The following is a 22,538-nucleotide window of genomic DNA, read 5'->3' on the forward strand; positions in this document are numbered from 1 at the left end:
AATATTCCGTTGACCATGAATGGTGCTTGGAACTGCCTGACTGGAATTGTTTTTAAATTTAAAAAAACAACAACGCATAAAACAACATATTATTAATACCTAGTTTATGTGGACACATGCGATTATTTCCGTGGCTACATATACATTATTTCAACATGTTTGAGTAGGAGTAGTTGGAGCCACGCGAATGAAGGTTAAAATAAGCCACAGCAGCTAAGCGGAAGTTGTGGAACTCGAGTTCAGAGAGCACGAGTAGAGGTGAGTATTTATTAACCAGCAACTGTGCAAAGGGCAGTCGATGGTTGAATGACCCTTTTGTAGATCAGTCTCTGAAATCATGTAAGAGTAGAGCAGACGCTGCTCGAGCTTCAGGTAGGCAGTATAGCTACTGAGGACGCACGTTTTTTTTTTTACATTGCGTTTCAGCTGCATCAACAAATGACTATGCAATGATGCTTGAAAGTTTCCTTATCAGACTAGCTGATAAGACAACCAATGTGATCACCACCTTTCCACTGCTTTTAACGCGGTTGTGTGAGAAAGTGAAATGAGTGCAAAAGAACACAATGAGATCAGTGATTTAAAGGATGCACAAATTGTCCTGATCGAATGTGCTTTTCTTTTATGACTAGCGAGTTTGTAATCCTTATAATAGGAGTAAGTAAGTGTGGTTGTAGCTTGCAGTCTTGATTGTTGAACTATAACACATCATACTGAGAAAACACTAAACTGATCATTATCATTATTAGGTCTGACTTTAGATACAGAAAATTAACCTTTAGTATGAATTCTAATCAGGAACCAAATGGAAATTCCATGTACTTCACATGCAGCAGTCTCACTTCTTTTGTTGTCAACAGATGAGCGTTCCTCTTGGCTCCATGCGCATCCGCAGTTTGTTATCCTTCATACAATCGGTGAACCAGCAGAGGGGCTTGTGCAACGTGCCCATGCGTCTGGTGCAGTTCCATCGCTACGGTGATGGAGGTGTCAGAGTGGGAGTTGAGCAGGGTGAAGGCCTCGGCGTGGTGGACCTGAAGGCGTTTGAGCCCTCCATGCCTACCACGATGAAAGGGCTTCTGGAGCTGGGAGATGAGGGTCTGGAGTGCGCACAGAGGTATTACACACACGCATCAAGTCATGGACCTCTGTACATAACATTAACTGTTAATTCAACACGACCACTTCTTCATCCTCCCTTCAGGGCATTGTCATCTGGCCAGTGCATGCTCAAGCGCTCAGACGTGAGGCTGTTGTCTCCCATTTTAGCTCCGGAGAAGGTGGTCTGTGTGGGTCTGAACTATCGTGACCACTGCCTGGAACAGAAAGCACCGATCCCTAAAGAGCCCATCATCTTCAGCAAGTTCTCCAACGCCATCACAGGGCCGTACGATGACATCATTCTGCCTTCCGAGAGCCAGGTCAGTTGCAGCAGGTTTGGAATGATACAATTCAGAGTGAAAGGTAAAGCAAATCCTTTCCAGCACTGTAACACAACTTTAGAGTGCACATTTTTTTCTGAATTCATCCCCATACATATATTTTCTTTCCTCCCCTCCATCAGTCTGCATGTGTAATTATGACTTAGGCTAGTAAAAACAATTCACCTTAACCTTGCAGCAGGATTACACAAAAATAAATAACAGACAACTTGTAGAGAGGCAGAAACTCACAAATTGGTAAGAATCTGGACATAAGAGCAGATATGGGACTGTATTTACACTTGACTCATCCATCCATTTTTGCTTGTCGTCATTAGGTGAGCTGTAGCCTATCTCTGCTGACTTTGGGCTAGGGGTGGGGCACGCCAGGGGCTGGTCGTCAGTCAATCGCAGGGCACATATCGTTGCTGTCGGGCGGAATCCTCACATCTCCAAAGTCAGTCCTTTTCAGGAGATCTAAAAAAAAAAACCGGCATCTTGGTTGAGTTACCAAGCATTGCATTGATCAAGTTGGTAATATCAGCCCAATGGGGGGCACAAGCCAGTGCAAACTGTAGGCCGGTCCCAAGCCAGGATAAATGCAGAGGGTTGCGTCAGGAAGGGCATCCGGCTTAAAACTTTGCCAAACAAATATGAGCGTTCATGTAAAGAATTCCATACCAGATTGGTTGTGGCCCGGGTTAACAACGTCCGCCCCCGGCACGTTAACCTGCAGGGCGCCGGTGGAAATTCAGCTACTGTGGGTCGAAGACGAAGGAGAGGTGGAAAGCGGGTTCTTAGGCAAAAAGAGAAGAGGAAAGCACATAACCTATAATTGAATGTGGGGACTTTGAATGTTGGGACTATAACAGGAAAATCTCGGGAGTTGGTTGACATGATGATTAGGAGAAAGGTTGATATATTGTGTGTCCAGGAGACCAGGTGGAAAGGCAGTAAGGCTAGAAGTTTAGGGGCAGGCTTTAAATTATTTTACCATGGTGTAGGTGGGAAGAGAAATGGAGTCGGGTTTGTTTTAAAGGAAGAGTTAGCTAAAAATGTCTTAGAGGTGAAAAGAGTATCAAATCGAGTGATGAGGCTGAAACTTGAAATTGAGGGTGTTATGTATAATGTGATTAGCGGCTATGCCCCACAGGTAGGATGTGACCTAGAGGTGAAAGAGAAATTTTGGAAAGAGCTAGACGAAGTAGTTCTGAGCATCCCAGACAGAGAGAGAGTCGTGATTGGTGCAGATTGTAATGGACATGTTGGTGAAGGAAATCGATGGGTAAGTACGGCATCCAGGAAAGGAACTTAGAGGGACAGATGGTGGTAGATATTGCAAAAAGGATGGAAATGGCTGTGGTAAACCCTTTTTTCCCCAGAAGACGCAGGAACATAGCGTGACCTACAAGAGCGGAGGTAGAAGCACGCAGGTGGATTACATCTTGTGCAGACGATGTAATCTGAAGGAGGTTACCGACTGTAAGGTAGTGGTAGGGGAGAGTGTGGCTAGACACCATATGATGGTGGTGTGTAAGATGACTCTGGTGGTGGGGAGGAAGATTAGGAAGACAAAGGCAGAGCAGAGAACCATGTGGTGGAAGCTGAGACAGGACGAGTGTTGTGCAGCTTTTCGGGAAGAGGTGAGACAGGCTCTCGGTGGACAGGAGGAGCTTCCAGAAGACTGGACCACTGCAGCCAAGGTGATCAGAGAGGCAGGCAGGAGAGTACTTGGTGTATCTTCTGGCAGGAAAGGAGCGAAGGAGACTTGGCAGTGGAACCTCACAGTCCAGGAAATCATACAAGGAAAGAGGTTAGCTAAGAAGAAGTGGGACACTGAGAGGACCGAGGAGAGGCGAAAGGAATACATTGAGATTAGACACAGGGAAAAGGTAGAGGTGGCAAAGGCCAAACGAGGCATATGATGACATGTATGGCAGGTTGGACACTAAAGAAGGAGAAAAGGATCTCTACAGGTTGGCCAAACAGAGGGATAGAGATGGGAAGGATGTGTAGCAGGTTAGGGTGATTAAGGATAGCGATGGGAATTTGTTGACTGGTGCCAGTAGTGTGCTGGACAGATGGAAATAATACTTTGATGAGTTGATGAATGAGGAAAATGAGAGAGAAGGAAGAATAGAAGAGGCAAGTGTGGTGGACCAGGAAGTGGGAATGATTAGTAAAAATCTGTTAAATTACTTTGCACCTCCAATTAAGAGATTCTGATAAGTTTGGTAAATTTATCATTTATTTTTTAATACATACGTTATGCAAAAAATGAAGGAGTGCCAATAATGGTGATGAGGACTGTACCTTTGTGGCTGATGTGTTTCCTTCAGTACCAAAGCATTACACCTATCCCTTTTTAACAAAACAGACCTACCCAAATGTATCTAACCCAAGTATTTTCATTTGTTAGCTCTAAAAAACATTGACTTTCAATCTTAAAGCAACACACGGCTTCCGCGTAGTGAGGAAGCGGCAGTTTTATGACACTTTGAAAGAGTGTTCATAGATTTGTTCTCAAGCTATTTTAAACAATTGGTTAATAAATAAAAATAGCAGACAACATGGGGACAGATCAATAGTGTTGATTTGTGGAAAAAATATAAACTTTACAATATTTTGCCATTTGGGGTTTCCGCCCAACAACGAGGAAATAAACAACTATTCACACTTATGGACAACTTCAGTCTTCAATGCAGTCTTCAATTAACCTAACGTGTTTGGAATGTGTGAGGAAGTACCCAGAGAAGATCCATGCAAGTATGTGGGGAAAAAGGCAGGAGAAGAGATTTGAACCTAAGAACTATGAGGCAGTCACTACTGTATGGCATAAATGGAGACAAAACAATGAACACAAATACAACACCTGTCGAAGTAGTTTCACATTTTGGTGTCTACTCTACTGAGTGCCATTCTTGCCACATATGGTCATTATAGCTTTGCTAAACAACCCAAAACGTTTGCATCCTTTTGGACTGTGGAGAAAAAGCCTAAGAGTACAATAGCGTCAGTGAAGGCCGTCTTACTTAAGATCAGTTGTTCAAAAGTGATCCTGACAACATGCTTACTCTGCTTTATCTTCCTGCGTAAAGGAGGTGGACTGGGAAGCGGAGCTGGCTTTTGTGATTGGACGCAGAGGAAAGCACATCAAGGTGAGCATCACCCCGTCAACGTCGTGCAACGCTGAAGGCTCCTCACGCTTGCCGCCACGCGTCTCGCTGTTTAGGAGGAAGAAGCCCTCTCTTATGTGGCAGGCTTCACAGTGGCCAATGACGTCAGCGCGCGTGACTGGCAGATGAAACGCAACGGAAAGCAGTGGCTGCTGGGAAAGACGTTTGAAAGCTTTTGTCCCCTCGGCCCCGCATTAGTGACCACGGATGCTGTGAGAGGTGACTCACACATCAGCAGCAGCCTTTCTCTGTTTACTCACATCCTTTTCTCCTGATGGGATGTATTAAGGTTCAAACATGCACTCACTGGACACATTCGGTACGGTTGTAGATCCAATGCAAATGCTGTATAAATGTTTTTTTTTTTATATACCATCAAAAAGATGCTTAGTTTTAGTTGCCACTGTCAGAGGTATTCATTTAACGTTTAGTTTGCATGTGCACTGCATATGATACATATATATTTGCTATTTGTCGGATATTAGATTGTGGAGGTGTACCTAATGAAGTATTTGGTGAGTGTGAAACACACATAGATACTGACTACAAAATGCCATCACCTTCAGATCCGCACAACTTGGGAATTCGCTGCCTTGTCAATGGAGACACAGTCCAGAGCAGCAATACCGATCAGATGATCTTCAAGACCGAGGCGCTGATCTCCTGGGTTTCAAAGTGAGACTGCCCGTTTTTCCTTCTAGAAAACACTATTGTATATGGGTCATTCCACCAAATCAGTGCCATTTGCTTGTTGTAACGCTCTCAAAAAATTTTTAATCCTGTATTTATACTTTTTCCTGGAAAATGACTCAAGATTTGATAAAATGGCCCACATACTAAAAAACAAAAATCATGAAAGGATCTGTGCAATATTTTAAGAATTAAGGAACAAAAACAGCGGCACAGTGGACGACTGGTTAGAGCGTCAGCCTCACAGTTCTGAGGATCAGGGTTCAATCCCCGGCCCCGCCTGTGTGGAGTTTGCATGTTCTCCCCGTGCCTGCGTGGGTTTTCTCCGGGCACTCCGGTTTCCTCCCACATCCCAAAAAACATGCATGAATTGGAGACTCTAAATTGCCCGTAGGCATGACTGTGAGTGCGAATGGTTGTTTGTTCCTATGTGCCCTGCGATTGGCTGGCAACCAGTCCAGGGTGTACCCCGCCTCCTGCCCGATGACAGCTGGGATAGGCTCCAGCACGCCCCCGACCCTAGTGAGGAGAAGCGGCTCAGAAAATGGATGGATGGATGGAACAAAAACACCCATCCATCCATTTTCTGTACCGCTTATCACAAAATCTGTCACAAAACGTAATCAATGTTTTTTATCTTGTTCCCGTAGTGTGCATAATAACATCGCTGTAAAAAGCTACAGTCATTACAAGCTGTAGTACAGTCTGTCTTGAAATGTGTCTTAACTTGCCTCTGTTCTTTCTCCATTTTTTTCCAGATTTGTGACATTAACTCCTGGAGACGTGTTCCTGACAGGGACACCTCCTGGCGTGGGGTTGTTCAGAAAGCCGCCAGTCTTCCTCAAGGTGATTTTCTGTGTCAAAACGCTAAAAGATGCAAGAAAAAGAAAATCTTGTGCACAGTGCTGCACACAAAGCAACCTTCACAGTCAACTTAAAAACAGTTGCACATTAGAACCACCTGCAACATTTTAATGAGACAAGAGCTGTATCAAAAATAGTTCACAAAGTGGTTTTCTAATAAAACCGTTCTGTCTTTCAGAAAGGAGATGTGGTGGAGTGTCAAATAGACCAGCTGGGCTCTATCATCAACAAAGTGGTTTGAACTGGGAGACATTCTGGCAAAATCATCATCATCAGCTGCACCTTCATCAAAAAAGCAAAACAAACAAACAAACAAAAAAAGCTTGTTTCTTACAAGGTGGAAGTAACTTACCTAAAATATGGTTTCGTATGAAATGTACATATGCTGAAATTCTGTAATAAGTATGCACATTTAAAAAATATAATTTAGTTAAAAATGTGTGCATTTCATTGAAGAAATTAACATTATAGTAATGAAACATGTTGTAAAATTTGTGTTTGAAGATGATGTAACAGTTTGTTTGCAGACTAGGATAGATAATTCTCTCGACCGTATTGGTTGTGCATTTACACGCTAGAATAGTCTGTGAATGCACAACCAATGACAATAAAATACATGCTAAATTTCAATTTATGGCAAATGCAACCACTTTTTTTTTTCTTAATTTAAAAAGAAAACGTGATTTAGTCACAATACGCAATGGATACAAAATTCCAGTACACTTATGTCTTGTTATTAAATAGAGTAAGTGCCTGCAGAAATAATTCCATGTTATGGCCAAATGCGACTTGGAGTCAAATTTGTGCTTGAAGACGATTGTTTGCAGTTAATGATAATTTCTCCAATGTGGGTACATTGGTTGTGCATTAACACTTGAGAATACTAGTGTTAATGCACAACCAACAGGAATACATGGACTCGTTTAGATTAAGTAGTACATGCAAGTTAACACTGGAGGGCAGTAGAGTTTCATGCTGGATTATTTACATCTTTTGAATTGACAAACGAATTGATGTTGCCAGGGGCAGATTGCATTTAGTTTTTTTTTGTTTTTTTGCTCAGACTCGAGGTATAATTCGTGAAATGGGCACCCACTTTGAAGAACGGCAGGAGAAAACAGGCTACTGAATTTATAAATACGATGAAAAAACTCAGATCAGTTTAATAACAATGAAATTAACAGAAATGGGCCTCATTAGCACGGGCATCCATTAACGTGCAATAATAAACTTGGTAACAGTAGGTGAAACCAAGAGCAGAAATGTGATTAGGCTACAAACAAAAGCGCCCTCGTTACAATGTAAACATGGGGGAAAGGACTCTGCATCATCACGCTACGGCGGCGCCACACAGCTGATTACAGCAACCTCATAATCCCGTCTCCTGCAGCTTTATGCTAATGATATTACAGAGGAAAAACTTTAAATCAATGTCTCATAACTGAAAAATCTCAATGCAATTAACCCCAAAGGCGTCTGCAACTCAGCATGCAGCCTCTCGATCACGAAACAGTATTTTTACTCCAAGCAGTTTGGGCTGCATCCAAAGACGGAGTAGCATTAAACGCTGCTATTTATCACATTAATTGTAGAGGTACTGAGAGATGAAGCAATGCAGTTTCTGCCTGTTTTCTGCCAACTGGAACAAAGGTGTGACGCCCAGGAAGACTCCTCCTTCACACCGCTCCTCCATGAGGACCTAATGCGAGAACAAAAATGGTGGGCACACTTGTAAATACTTTTAACGATAATCGCGCTACTCGTCACTTTAAACTGCATACACTCCTTGAAGTCTCTGCGCCCTTTGCACAATGGTCATTGCATCGGACTATTGCAATATTAGTCATTCGAACTGCTAGAGGAGTCTGCATCTTTTGCACAATTGTCAAAAAAGAAAAACAAATGTACCGGCATTACCAGATAACTATTAACCCTTTATTGCTCAGTGACTGTTTTTTGTCAATGTCTTTATGTCTCAAAGTGTTCTCTGTCAATTGACTGTCTGTTGTCGTACTAGAGCAGCTCCAACTACCAGAGACAAATTCCTTGTGTGTTTTTTGGACATACTTGGTAAATAAAGATGATTCTGATTCTGATGTCGGTCTGGTTTTAATGTCCACAAATTATTTGTTAATGAGTCATTTTGATCATATATATTTTATTTTCATAATCATACTGAACATTTTGCATGTGTCCCTGAAATTTCTGTCCGCCGTTTATTATGGGGTAACTGCCCCTTTAAGAAAGCCTCCGAGGTTTTTAGTCACATCATGACCAGGATTTTGTCGTTCTTAAATGGAGGCTGGAACAGTGGATGGCTGTAGAATAAATATTTACACTTTTTGTAGTTTTTATCATATAAAATGTGTAGTTAGATGTCAAGTATAACATGTCTACTCTGTCATAGTGAAATAATCATGCTTGCTAATCATGTTGCTAAGTGAAGGTCATCTGCTCATAAAATGCTAACATTAGCCAAAATTGTCCACTGTCACTGTCTACCGTGACAGAAAACTCACATATTTTGCTGTTTGCATGTGCATTGTCTGCTTGCAGTTAATTTATATATATAAAAAAAAGTGTGCCAGCTTGACCAATATGATTTTCTAACAGCACAACATCTACTTAATACAATAAGAATGAAGTTCAGTGGAAAATTTCTGATTTCTTCAGGTGGAATGGGGAAGTAACAACAACATGGTGATATTTTGATTCAGATACAGTATGTCCTGACTGGCCACTTCAATAGGTACACTGGCACAATCCATTACAATCCAAGGGCTGCATCAGACATTCTGGTTTTGATACTCCACCTGAAGTCCGTCTTCTGACGCTTGTAATCTATTTTTAAATATCTAATATTTTATTAAAATATCATTTTTAATCTGAACAGTGTCATCGCTCCAGCAGAGAAGAGGCCTTGTGCCACTCACAGAGTTGCACACACGACTATGTATCCATGATATGGGATACAATAAGAAACGATTGTCAAAATACTTTCACATTGATTTGACATGCAGGACTCAAAGAAAAAAGCATTTCTTAAAGGTCCCATTCCATCAAAATTCATTATTTTCACTTTTTATGTATAAGATAGGTCCAAATGAGTCTGTGACCTGGTTTAAGTATGGCATCTATTTGTCGACTGTATGAAATAGCTGATGAAAGGCAAAAGGCATTCAAAAGGAGCCAATCAGAATTAGATGGTGTTGTGATGTCGAGACGCTACTCATTATGCAAGTACCTGCCCACTGTGGTTGGTAGACAAATCAGGAAACTTGTCTAAGCGACAATGCGGCTGAGTCTACACTTAAGGAAAGGGTACAGGCAACAAATGGTATTTTTAGTGTTCAAGGTAGTTGAAATTAATCTTAGAAATTGTATGTATTTAAAATGCAATCAGATCACTGTGCAGGACACTGCTTATTATAAATGTATTTTACAATTAATTTTATTGTGAATCAACTGAACTGGCACCAATTAAGTGGAATGGCCCTTATACACCAGTCCCCATAAAGACAGCGCCCAAACAAATATTATAATATATCATAAAAATAAATAAATACAATATATTTTCACCAGCTGCCGAACTACACTTCAAAAAGTGATTGAAAAGATATGTTTCCATAACATGTCCCCTTTAAAGTAGAATCCAATTTAAAAAAAACAAGCAAGTTGTCTGACTGATGACCCTGATAAGCGAATTAATAATTGCCTCTTGAAATAGTTGCAGATATATAGGTCAATGATGCTCTATTTTTAAAGTTACAGTGATTCCCACCTCGCACAGTGGTAGCAGACTGATGACTGCACAGGCTGAAGGCCTGACTTGTCAATCGTAAAAGCTGGAGATTGGAGAGTTTTTCCAAGACTTTGATGTGCACATATGCACTACATGAGTGCTACGAGTGGCCGAGCTGCGCCCTGCGTCAGGAGAATAGATTTCACTTCAGCTCTTTGCAGAGTGGAGATGTTGGATTGAAGTCCCCCTGCTCGTCTTTGAACCTCGCAGGTTCAGAGGAGATGAGATTGTATCTATTACTATCTAAAAGACGACCTCTCGTGGCCTTTCTTCTTGCGCTGAATCTCAAACTGCGAACATCAAGCATTTATCTGGCCTTGTCAAAGTTTCTGTTTTATTCATTCAGATAAGGTCATCCTTGCAACCCTAAAACATGCTCAAAAGTCCAAAAGTTGAATTTCATACTTTTATATCGCAATATTCACATTACTTCAGAAGGGCAGTAAAAAGTTGGGTTCAGTTACTTGATGTGATGTCTTATATATATTTTATCATGTATATTCACTGAACACAAAGCATATATAAAGACTGTCACTCACCCCCAGGTCTATTAGTGTTCCAACTGCAGCGTGAGCAGCCTCCTGTGAGCAGCTCTCTACGAGATACCACACAAAAGCACGCATCATTCAAAAGAACAGACAGATATCCAATAAAGAAAAAAACTGGTCGGAATAATGGAACAAAGCCATTATTCCAACCGTTTTTTTACATTGAGTGGTTTCAATTAGGCAGTTAGGATTTTGTCTCTGTATGTGCGGAGGTGTGTGTTTTTTGATGGACATTTGCTCACCGTAGTACTGTTTCTTCTTATTTGCTGTTTCACACAGATGAAAGCACAGCTGAGGCACAAAATGGGCTTCTGCCGGAGAGAAGGGAGGTTATTCCGCTTGTCTGGACAGGTCATTTGGTGTTCACTATAATATCAGATATATAATATAATCCCCAAATGCCAGAAGATATGCTAACACAGTGGAACCTCAAAGTTTGAACAAAATTCGCTTTGCAGAGCTGACAGACCTGCGATTTGTTCCCATCGTAAATAACACACATCAAATGAATCTGATCTTGAGTCAAATTATCATACCTCAGTATTACAGTGGTGCCTTGATATACAAGTTTAATTTGTTCCGTGACCACGTTCGTAACCCGAAACACTTGAAATAAATGTAAATATCATTAATATGTTCCAAAAAATTGTAATGTGTTTTTTAATAAGAAAAAGCAACACTCCATATTGTACTTCATAAAAAACATACAAGAATGACATTTTAACAGAATGCAAAGAATTAAACGGTTTTTCCCCCGTTTTGCTTCAATACAATGGACATTGTGCTGCTCCATATGGTGGTGACAATATACAGAGACGCGGACGAGGAAGAGTTTCACAACTGACACAGTAAGATGCAGTAATATTAGTCCTTTTTCACAAATGATAAAGAATATATGCCTATGAGTATTGTTTTACTGTCTGTCTATAGTGTACCATTTGTGTTCAAATATTAGTTTTCTCAAAGAGTTAGAACATATGGCACCGATGCTATTCGTTAGCCTATGGCATTTTGCATTGTGTTTTGAATACATAATGTGGAATTCTCATCATTTTATGTTTAGTGTGACAATACATTCCAACTGGGAGTGGCATTAAACAGCTTGAACCCTAACCCTAAAAAAACAAACAAGTAAAGGAAAAACAGAAAACACACTTGCGGCATTTTTCCCTCCAACATTTTGGTCAGTTCTACAAATGTAAAAGGGTTCAAACTTTGAGAATCCACTGTATAATGTATAGTTATGACTTATACAGTATATGACTAAAAAAAGACATATCAATACGTAGTATGGTGAGAGAAGCTGTTACTTTGCTTTCATTTCTCTGGAACGGTGAAGTCAAACCAAGACATTAACCTGGCAGAGGAGTGTGTAGGTGGTCCAGGAATGTGGTAGTCCAGCAGAGAACCCTCAGACGTCCGGCCAGCATGTTACAGAGGAAGAAGAGCATGTCGGGACAGTGATTTGGCTGGCTTATCTAGAAATGAGGGGTCAAGAAAGAGGTTGATAGGAACGTCAACGGGAGGATGATTGGAAGAGTTCACTAAGGAAAGAACATTTTCTGCTCGGCTGAACTCCCTGTGAAATGTCACTGTCAGATGGCCTGTCTAGCCACACAGAAATACAGCAGAATAGGTCTCTTAATTTTGTTTTTTTGTCATTTTGTCCAGCAGCCCGTTGGCTTATTCTTTTCCCTCAGACTAAAATAACTCTGCAACTGTGCTATGGATTGTTATGAAAGTTCATAAAAACATTCAAGGCCCCCAGATGACGTATCCATGCTCGTCCGCTACTTTCATACTAAGGTTCGCATCTGAGTGAACAACAATAAGGAAGCAAGGTACTATGACATTTACATCAGTTATTGCCTTGAATACTCCAGTGAGTTTTCCTTTGTAAAGGTCAGAAATTCAAAGGAAGGGGGCATATATTTTGACATTTTTCCTTTCATGAGAATCTCTATTTTCCCCCCTAAAATGGTGAAAATGCCATCTGAACCTGTTTAAAATAAACATATTCCACATCCTTAAATCTTAATCCAAGCTAATCCAGATATTTTTTTCTTTTTTTACAGATTTAAATTTTGCAAGGACATACTGTTCATAACACTTCCTGTGCTCTACAGTCCTATCAACCAATCGCTCTGCCAGCAAAGTCTATTACCTTAATGGTATTACCTATTTTGGGGGTTATTAGTAGGAGGTGTTCTTCTGGGCATTCATGCATTCCAAATTTACTATATTAAAGTATGGAAGGCCTGTATGAATTGTTTCATGATGTAATATATATAGAAAATGGAAGGGTTTAAAATGGATTGTGAAGCTAGTTCTACAAAATGTCATTATTTGCATTGGTTCTTATAATCATACAAAACCATGAAGGCATTGTTATTGCCTTTAGAGGATACAGTAGATGCTTTCAATATGGCGGCATGCTGCAAAGTCAGCAGTACATATAGACATACAGACTCATTGTAGGAAAATGTTAGACTTTACACCGATCTTACCAGCCTGATCAGTATCGGCCGATAATTAGCATTTTATGCTGATCGGCTCCACGAGACATTTACTCCGCGTCGCCGTTGTGTACGGTATATTTGAATCCAAAATAGCCTAAATCGCGTGTCTTTTGACATAGTACTGTAAATATCTGACCGCCATTAAAGTTATTTTTTAATAAAAACGTCGGCAGTGTGGGACAGACAACACGTCTGACACAAACAACACGTAATGCATGGATCAGACTACAAGACACACTTGGTCTTTCACGATTACACTATGTCAGACTACTGTAATAAAATCTTGTATTCCGATACCACTGCATCCCGTTTTTTACGATCACTGGGCTTTATCTTGTCAATTCAAACGCGACCGGATACACTCGTTACCACGGCCACGACAACAACAATTGATCGCGTCGTGTGTATTATAAGAACTAAACGGGGAAAAACGTGTGTTGGTGGTCACCGGTGCTCGGGAGAGGACTTTAATTCAAGGATTGCTTGAGGTATGTTCCCGTACTTTTAATAAAATACGGCTCGCAAGCAGGCAACAAAACGTTATGTAGCCTAGCAAGCTAGTGCTAGCACTAACGGTTGTACCGGCGTTCTGTCGAATCATACGCTAAAGTTCCGGTGTGTGTGATGTAATTACAATAAAGTAATTTAATTACAGTAAGTTAGCACCCATTATTTATATCATGTTGTAATGTTTGTTTGACCTGACTGATTAGAATACATGACCTGACTACAGCAGTGATTTCCAACCTTTATGGAGTTAAGGCACATACTTTACAATTAAAAAAGCTCACGGCACACCAATAAACAAAAAATGTCAGAAAGAGTGGACAAATTAATTACTGTATGTACTTCCTGCCATCTAGTAGAAGAGCATTTATTTGTTCTGTCTATCACTATAAAAATGTCAGAAAGAGTGGATAGATTAATTACTTACTGTATGTACTTCCTGCCATCTAGTAGAAGAGCATTTATTTGTTCCGTCTATCACTATCCCTCACTGGTGTAAATAGATGAACAAAGATATATTTATTGCAAATGTAATTTTTTGAGCAATTTTGAACAAGTCATGTAAATAGACACATTGCTCAATCCATGTGATCGGTCATCATTTTTTTAAACTTGCTGATCGGTGATCGGCCCCAAAATTCCTGATCGTGTAAAGTCTAGAAAATGTATATTAAAATTGCTAATACAAAGTCAAATTCACACACCAGACTCTTTATTAGGCACACCTGAACAGAACTACACTCAAAGGGGTTTCTAATATTCCCCTCCACTCACGCCTCAATAAAAATAGACATGTTTCAGTATGCTGCAGTACAGTTGTACACCACAACAGATCACATACAACAAGACTGTACATTGATAAAGTAGTAGTAAAAGTGTTATCATTATGTAGTATTATTACACTGGGCAACACAATTTTTGTTGAGTTAGGTCTGACAGCTGTTTTTAACACATTTTTGTGTGAGGAATCCAAAACAGATCTGTTTCTCTCTATCACATCACGTTTTTGAATAAAGTGAGAACAAAGTGGAACAAAGTAAATATATAACTATTTAAAATAAAACACTAAGATGGAATACTTACAAGCTTTGAAAACTAAAAAAAACGGCATAAAATGAACTTACAACGGTATGCCCATGATTACAGGAAGTCCTCGATTTACGAACGAGTTCCGTTCCTACGCTGGCGACGTAACCCGAATTTCCGCCTAAGTCGGATTTCACCGTTAAAGTCGAAATTTACGTTGAAATAGTTCTGTTACGGGTATTGTCCCACGTGATTGTGACAGCAAGCGCAGTGTGTGTGGGCATGTGCGTCGATGTGTGAGTGAGACGGGACTGCGCAGGCGTCGTCCGGCGGGACTGTGAAGGAGGAAGGAGTTCGCGCCAGTGCGAGTGTGTACAGTGGGAAGTGTAGTGACGGCGACCGGGGAAGAGTAGCGAATAGCGGAGGACCCGTTGACGTGCAGGAGTTAATAAAGCCATTAAAGTCGCAAATCGGTGCTTCGTGCCTTTATTGTTGCCGCCACCCAGTTCAGCTGTGCAACGAGAGAAGGGAGTTAACCCCGAGGAGGACAACCTCGGACCTGAAGAAGGTGTCTCGCGACCACGGTCAGATGACCGTAGCAGGAAAGGTTAACAATTCGTTTAAAGAAACTAAAATACATTAAAATAAAAAAATAAGATTCTGTACTCACCATTACTGCTCAGAGTGTGAAAAAAGGAGGACGAAAAGGGCAAAGATACTCCCAGCGCACAAACACAGACAAGCACTATGCACTAGCTAAGCAGAAACACTATGGTGCTGGGGACAAAATGGCGGACGAGGCACGGGCAATCGTAAAGTCGAAACGTCGTAGGTCGAATGCGTCGTAACTCGAGGACTTCCTGTACAAGGTTAAGAGAAAAGCCAGCACAAATCCTCTTCATTCCTACTATGCTAGATTTCTGTTTGCAGATATTGATAGTACTGACCTATTGGGAGCTGCACACACCTCTCACTGCACTGTCTCAATTGCACAAACAAGTTGCCACGGAGCTGTAGATGAGTCCAATCGTAATCAGATGGCAAGTCATACTACAGCTAATCAATGGAATTGCTTATCTGGAGGGTAAGCTATGGAAAAAAAACTGACTGCAATTTTGCAATCAGCATGTCAATTTTAGTTTTAATCAGCATAAAAATCTAAAGCAACAGATTTTTTTTTTCAAATTGTTCTCCAGTGTTACCTTGGTTTACCAATTTAATTTGTTCTGTGACCCCATTTGTAACCCAAAACGTTCGTAAACTGAATGTTTCATTTCATTTCATTCATTTCCATTGAAATGACTGGTAATGCAATTAATTTGTTCCAGGTCCAAAATTAAGTTATATTTATATATTTTTTATCAGTGCATGATTAAAAATAAACTACAACATAGAAATAAGAGAATCACTACAACAGTATAAAGAAATAACACACTATACAAACATGATAACTGTGATAACTTTAATTTCGGGGAGATAACTTTAATTTAGGGGAGAAAGGGCAAGGGGATAACAGCTCTTCTTCTTCCATAATAACTTCATTCAGGTGTATTTTTCTGAGCCAGCACGGTGGACGACTGGTTAGCACATCTGCCTCACAATTCTGGGGACTGGGGTTCAAATCCCGGCCCCGCCTGTGTAGAGTTTGCATGTTCTCCCCGTGCCTGCGTGGGTTTTCTCCAGGCACTCCGGTTTCCTCCCACATCCCAAAAACATGCAGGGTAGGTTAATTGAAGACTCTAAATTGCCCATAGGTGTGAACGTGAGTGCAAATGGTTGTTTGTTTCTATGTGCCCTGCGATTGGTTGGCAACCGGTTCAGGGTGTACCCCGCCTCCCGCCCGAGGATAGCTGGGATGGGCTCCAGCAGCCCGCGACCCTAGTGAGGATAAGTGGTAAGAGAAAATGGATGGAGGGATGGATGTATTTTTCTGAAAATATTGATTGCTCTGTTGGCCAGTTTTATTAGGGTGATGCTTTTCAATAAATGTCTGCACGTGACTCAATTTGCTGCACATTTCTTTTATAATTTTTTCCCCCTGAACAATTCCACTTTCTCACAATTAAAAACTTGATGTAGTAGGTAGCCTTCGCTTTCTACAGTCATTGTGAACTCATTTACTTATTTGAAGTCGCAGCCTCCCCGTGACTAACTATTTGGAGCCATTCTCTAGGCTAATTGTGAGCAAAAGAAAATAGACGTGCATTACGTCGTCGTCGTGTGTTATTGTTGAAAGGCTTGTGGCGAGTCACTCTTGTTCTGCGCGCTGATGTTTCCGGGTGTCTTTGAACGCATTGTCGCTGCTGACGTGCGGGGAAGCCCGGGGGAAAAAAAAAAAAGAAAAAAAAAAAGGGGGGGGGGGGGTTCACTCATGTGTCTAGGAAGTGCAGAATCGTTTTGTTCCGTAACTTCTGTTTCGTTTTGGCGTCAACTACGCCCACAGTAGTCGTGTTCGTTGCTTTGCAATATAGGTGAGATAAACCGACTACCATCTCCCGTGTACTGTATCTTTGGAAGACGTTATAGTACACTTGTTGTATTTGGTGATGTACAGAGCCAATGAAGGTTACACAGTGCGAGAAGAAACACAATATAGAATCCATCTGTTTGTCTGTGCAAAGACTGTCCACAAATTGAAAAAAAGCAGCAAAATAGAGGTACATTTTTGACACAAACTTTGGGCGTAACCTGAATTGTTTGTAAAAAGGGTAGCTCGTAACCTGAGGTTCCAATGTACTATATATGTTTTTTGATACACTATATATGTTTTTTGATACACCTTTGGCATTGGATCTCATTAGCTCGTGAAGGTATTGTGGCCAGTGAGTATACTTGACACCATCACACCATGTTAAGAGGATATCATGAGATGATGAGCAATCAAAATGTAGAAACAAATGGAATGTGAGCATTTATTTGAAATGGAAATAAATCCTCAGACCTCACAAGAGAGTATGTTACTATGGCAGACGGACCTCACCGAACCGATCAAAGTCTGCTCCGAATGCCATTGAGGTTATTACAGTGGGCTGAAACAATGATTCACAAATTATCCAGTTTCAATTAATTTGGCCCCAAATTAAATCCTGTTCCACGAGATGGCGGAAGGTGTGTATCCACCCGTTGTCATTCATACAACATAATAGCTTTGTGTACAAAGTAACAGGCCAAAATTTCATACAGACTATGTAAATTTCTGAGATGAGTAAAATGGGTGCACTGGCTCAATAAAGACTGGGAAACACTGGGCTAAAAGAGAATGGTCAGTTGATGAAAAGATAATAATTGGCATGGTTTGCTAAATAGGTGTTTTTGCTCAGACAGCTGAGGGTGGCAGAGCCGAGGTGGCAGCAGAGGAGTAAGAGCTTGTAATGAATAGTAAAACTGAATATATTAGTGAGACTCCCCCATCATGGATAAAGCTGTTAAGAACGGGATGTGACTCAGCATTACATAGACTGAATTATATTGCTAGAGGATTTATCAATCATTAGTTTAATAAAGCAGGGTCTTGAGTAAACGAGCAAGCCATACAACTGAACTTATGAAAGGAAAACAGAAGTAGTCCACATGAATATTTGATATGCAATATCTAGAAAGTTTCTTTAAAAAGATATTACTCGTCAAGGTCTTACGGCCAACAACCACCAAGTAACACTAATATAGACAACAAAACAGACCATATAGACTGGGAAAGCAGAGCCTAAGAACATTTTGAAATGCCAAATGCTGCATTAAACATTAAATATCTGAATGCAACTATCCCCCTTTTGTCTTTCTAAATGAAGTCTGAGCACAGAGAAAGCTTACGTTGAAGACCGGTGAATGCAATAATGGTTTTGAATCATGTGTAGCTTTGAAAATGTTCTCTGAGGCAAGAGTTGCCTCTCTCTCTCTCTCTCTCTCTCTCTCTCTCTCTCTCTCTCTCTCTCTCTCTCTCTCTCAAAAAGAACATTGCTGAAAAAACTAATCAGTGTAGATTTGAATGCTAGATAAGCTATTGCTCTGTTGTAAAAAGAAAAGAGGCAAGCAAATTGAGTGGTTTGTGGATGTCATTTCTGGTTAGTTGTGCTTTGATGTTATTCATTAAGATCCTGTTTTTCCAAGCATTTTACACTCACCTCAGTCACTTTGCGCACGCTTTCAGAGTTGATTAGTTGCCCTGTGATGCTTTGAAAAGTCACATATGCATTCATGACAGCTTTCAATTAAAGCTGACACACATATTGCTAATTGGTATTCAAGTAATGCATCTAAGCTGCGTTGCTACTTTTGTTATGGAGATGTACTCTCATCAAATGCGTCCTTCGTGCTGTGGCTTTGCTAGTTTTGTTGTGGCGTGTTTGCACCCTCATAAGCTGCCATCTTCTGTTAAATGGGTCAACATCTAACGTGATTCTACCTACATACAGTGGAACCTCAAGGCCTCTTTATACTCCCGCGGTCCCGCGGCCAACAACGCCCGCATTGCAACACGTGACCGACAAATTGCCCCGCGCAGCATGTCTGCGTAGCTTGCCGCGCAGCCGACAAAAAAAGTTGCTGCGCGTCGAAGGCCGCGGAGATCATCTCTCGTAATTGGTCCGTTTTAGTCACATGCTGTGATGACGTACCAGCGTGCCCATTGGTTCTACATACCATCTATGTCGCCGCCTTCTCGATCGATTTTGTAGCATAATTAAACGTATATTCTGGTCATCTAGGTCCATTTGTTCAGTCGCAGTCGCCATTGTCGTTGCTTTGTTCTTTGTTACTGAAAGGAAAGTAAAAACGGCTACCGGAAATGGCAAAGAAAATGCAGAGGAAACTCCAACCTGTGGTGTCCTATCCAATACCAGCTGTCGCGACACCCCCGACTTGGAGGAGAACTGCAGCACACTTTCAAAACACCGTGCATGGGTTGCGCTCGAGTATAAAGGCAAAGTACGCGAGGGACGGCCGCAGTGACGTCAGCGCGGTCGCCGTCTGCGCGAGTATAAAGAAGACTTCAGGTGCGTCTCTGTGGCATGTGATGGAGCCAGAAAAACTCAATGGTGCTCTTTGGGTACCTTGTAGGAACACGAGTCTTCCTCCTCACAATCAGAATCGCTTTGATACAGCTCATCTGTGGGGGTCCAGGTCAATGCACCCTCTCTCCTCCAGAAATCACAGATTGGATTGTCCCTCTGGACCTACGTAGAAAGACATTCTACAATGTTTGCAGGAAAATGACTACAATGTTTGCAGGAAAATGAAGTGCATCAATTCATGGACACAAACAAATATCAAATATGAGATCTGGTTTACAAGTACTTAATCAGATAGTCCCCCCCCAGAACACTGTTATCCTCCGCATATTCACGGTTAAGTATTCACTAGGGGTTGAACCGACGTCAAGTTTACTACGCCACATCAATACAGTTTGTATGTAAATCAATGGACTTTCAATTTGTCTGTCTGCTGCCATCGCTGGGCTACAATAGTCCGTGGAGCAGCAAAATGTCCCGGCAACAAAGCAACACTTTGCGGGTCAAAGAGAAACTAAGCCGGTTGTGGATGAAAATAGCGGTTAGCCTCATCAATCATTTGTCACAATAACACCCCTGTGGCCTCCCGCTGCCCTGGTACCTTGTTGTTACCCCAGAAAAGCATCTCATTCATAATGGAGTGTTACTATAACAATGAATGTTATCAGTTTGGAGTTTTATTTTTTGCTAGGCCACGGGATTGTGCTCGTAATGAGTGTGTCCGCAAGTGTGTAAGAAAAAGATTGAAACCTCGTAAGTCATGCCATATGTCCATATGGTTTGTTTTTCCATGGTGGTTTCTTTATCAAATTAGAGGCACAAGATGAGGCCAGAGAGGGCTGATTTTTTTTTCCACAGATCATGTACTACTGTCAAGTCATAATGACTGTTTTAACAAATATAATAATGAATTATTTATTTATGATTTATTTTTTTAAATGCAAACTCTCCATTTAAGTTTTTCTCGATCAACTTAAGACCGTTAAGAATTTTAGAACGCTACTTAAAAATTGCCAGTACAGTTAAAAGGTTTCATGAACAGTTTATTCTGAAAAATCATTCATTCTCCATTGCTTTCTAAAATAGTGGTTGATTGGCATCCTGGAAGGAATTGTGTTATGTCTCAGTATACATTTATAGGACTATGAAAAACACATCTTACTTCTTCCATGATCAAGATGCCACATCGCACCAGACTGTCAATTGCATCCAGTGCGAAACTTTGAGAAGACTGGCAGGGCTGGAGAATTTGGGAATAAATGAGAGAGAAGGTGAGAGGAGCAAACAGCTTCAGTCTCATCACACATGGAAGAAAAGCAGAGGAAGACAGGTGACAAAGAGCATAGACTGTGAGGTGGAGATGAAGATGAGATCAGAGATGGAAGAAGCAGAGTCGGCCATCGGGATGCATGAGTGGGAGCGATATTTTTACATGGAAGAAAAGGCTGAGCAACATTGGTGCAAGCAGAGTCGAAAAGAAAGACTGGCTGCTCAAATGAAAGGTGGGCCAACAGAGAAAGGAACAGTATATCTGCCTCCGATCGAGAGCCCTTGAAGTCAGCGTGATGGAGTGTGTACACATGTAGCTGCGTACAAACACACAGCACGTGGACACAATTCAACACCAGCAGAGCAGGGTGAGTCACTGTTCAGCTCCATTAAACATCCATTGTATGAGGCACACCGGATGCGCGCGTGTGTGTGATATGAAATGAAACTCACCGGTCTAAAGCCCGGAGGCAGGAGATGGCAGAGCTGCAGGGCTTTTTCAGTCAGCTCGGACTGGCAGAGCACCACATCAAATTCCATGTCACCTTTGACTTCGTCTCCATCTGCGCTGTCGGGCCTCATCTTGCTGCTGACGCCACTGCCTGCAATCTCATATAGCATGGCTGAAACCGCACATGCTGGGGAAAAATATGCATTACTTTACAACAAACAGACACGCACACAAAAAAAATATAAGTTACTTGTAAGCATATGTCACACATACGGCACTTCTATTTCAGCACATTTTTGGAGAGCTTTAAAATGGTGAGTTCGTCTCACAAAATGTGGAGAGCTGTTATCTATTATATAAGTTAATAGAGAGTGGAATGAGGCACACATTGAAATGGCCTTTAGAGCTGAACATGTGTGGTTCATCATACGGAGAAGTGTTACTAATTACTTACTTACATATTTACTGTGTGTCCCAGAAAAGGTTCAATCAAAATTATCCTTGAAATGACCATCAAATTTTGAGGTCATGCACAGACCACATTCAAATGGCGCCACCTCCAAATGGGGATCAATTGGATGAATTCCCTCATAGGAGTTCATCAAAGTACAAGCACTAGAATTCGATCAAAATGGCTGCCTCAAACCAAAATGGCCGACTTCCACTAACATTTCAGGCATGGATCCTTGAGACTTTATTATGTGTCCAGTTGTGATAGAAATGTCCATGGAGTTACGTGTCAATCAGTGAAATTGGAGTCAGGGGGCAAAACCTTTTTAACTTTCCAGCTGTGTTAGGGTCCTCTAAAATACAATTTATTAGAATTCAACGGAACATATGCACTTTTTGCAAATTTGTGACTTTTCAAGCATGTTTAAGCCCTCCCAAGAAGTATAATACTAATCGGCGAGTCCAAGAGGGCCCTCACACCAATTACTAAGATATTAGAATCACCACTGCAATAGATTCAGTGCAGTTCTTCACCACTGTAAACTATTAGTGCAATAAACAGATTGTTAAATTTATACCTCTCTGACAGTGTCAATCAAAGGCAGAATTTTTGACAACTCAACTGCATTGAGAATGTGCAAGTGTACCTAATAAAGTGTAAACTGACTATAGTTAGGATTATTTTAAGCATTTGAGGGTAAAGCCAATGTTTCATAACGCTGGCTGCCCAAAACCTTCACTTCCGCTACTGAAATAGATCGCGCTGACATCATAAATTGTGCACATAGACCATTATCAAAAGGCATTGG

At 41.1% G+C, this 22,538-nt stretch overlaps 2 protein-coding genes across 7 annotated transcripts in view; one reads left to right on the top strand and one right to left on the bottom strand.

Annotated features, from left to right (window-relative positions):
* The first annotated feature begins 33 nt into the window (after positions 1–33).
* fahd2a (fumarylacetoacetate hydrolase domain containing 2A) lies at positions 34–8,247 on the top strand. 2 transcript variants are annotated; one of them, XM_061767629.1, is made up of 8 exons: positions 34–258; positions 861–1,117; positions 1,205–1,421; positions 4,520–4,579; positions 4,654–4,816; positions 5,164–5,272; positions 6,046–6,133; positions 6,330–8,247. In XM_061767629.1, exons 2-8 carry the CDS (start codon positions 861–863, stop codon positions 6,390–6,392), a joined length of 957 nt encoding a protein of 318 aa, XP_061623613.1. In that variant the 5' UTR covers positions 34–258; the 3' UTR covers positions 6,393–8,247. The 2 variants fall into 2 exon arrangements, with proteins under 2 accessions (XP_061623613.1, XP_061623614.1); XM_061767630.1 differs by having other exon boundaries at positions 250–372.
* gpat2 (glycerol-3-phosphate acyltransferase 2, mitochondrial) overlaps positions 7,282–22,538 on the bottom strand; it is a 90,932-nt gene continuing 75,675 nt past the window's right edge. For 4 of the 5 annotated variants that reach the window (XM_061767626.1, XM_061767624.1, XM_061767625.1 and 1 more), the window contains exons 18-24: positions 21,282–21,466; positions 20,722–20,799; positions 19,602–19,724; positions 11,859–11,979; positions 10,744–10,812; positions 10,493–10,548; positions 7,282–7,850 (exon numbers count right to left, since the gene is read on the bottom strand). In XM_061767626.1, coding sequence (XP_061623610.1) covers positions 7,734–7,850; positions 10,493–10,548; positions 10,744–10,812; positions 11,859–11,979; positions 19,602–19,724; positions 20,722–20,799; positions 21,282–21,466 — 749 coding nt within the window. In that variant the 3' untranslated portion in view covers positions 7,282–7,733. The remainder of the gene's footprint in view (positions 7,851–10,492; positions 10,549–10,743; positions 10,813–11,858; positions 11,980–19,601; positions 19,725–20,721; positions 20,800–21,281; positions 21,467–22,538) is intronic. The other variant, XM_061767627.1, reaches the window with a different exon arrangement.

The sequence above is a fragment of the Phyllopteryx taeniolatus genome, chromosome 3, assembly GCF_024500385.1.
Source record: "Phyllopteryx taeniolatus isolate TA_2022b chromosome 3, UOR_Ptae_1.2, whole genome shotgun sequence".
NCBI lineage: Eukaryota > Metazoa > Chordata > Actinopteri > Syngnathiformes > Syngnathidae > Phyllopteryx > Phyllopteryx taeniolatus.

Excerpts from the sequence above, each read along its gene's own strand:
- fahd2a (XM_061767629.1), top strand. The coding sequence starts at position 861 with ATGAGCGTTCCTCTTGGCTCCATGCGCATCCGCAGTTTGTTATCCTTC. Across the intron at positions 1,422-4,519 it reads TTCTGCCTTCCGAGAGCCAG|GAGGTGGACTGGGAAGCGGA; the intron begins GTCAGTTGCAGC and ends TCCTGCGTAAAG. Across the intron at positions 5,273-6,045 it reads CTGATCTCCTGGGTTTCAAA|ATTTGTGACATTAACTCCTG; the intron begins GTGAGACTGCCC and ends ATTTTTTTCCAG.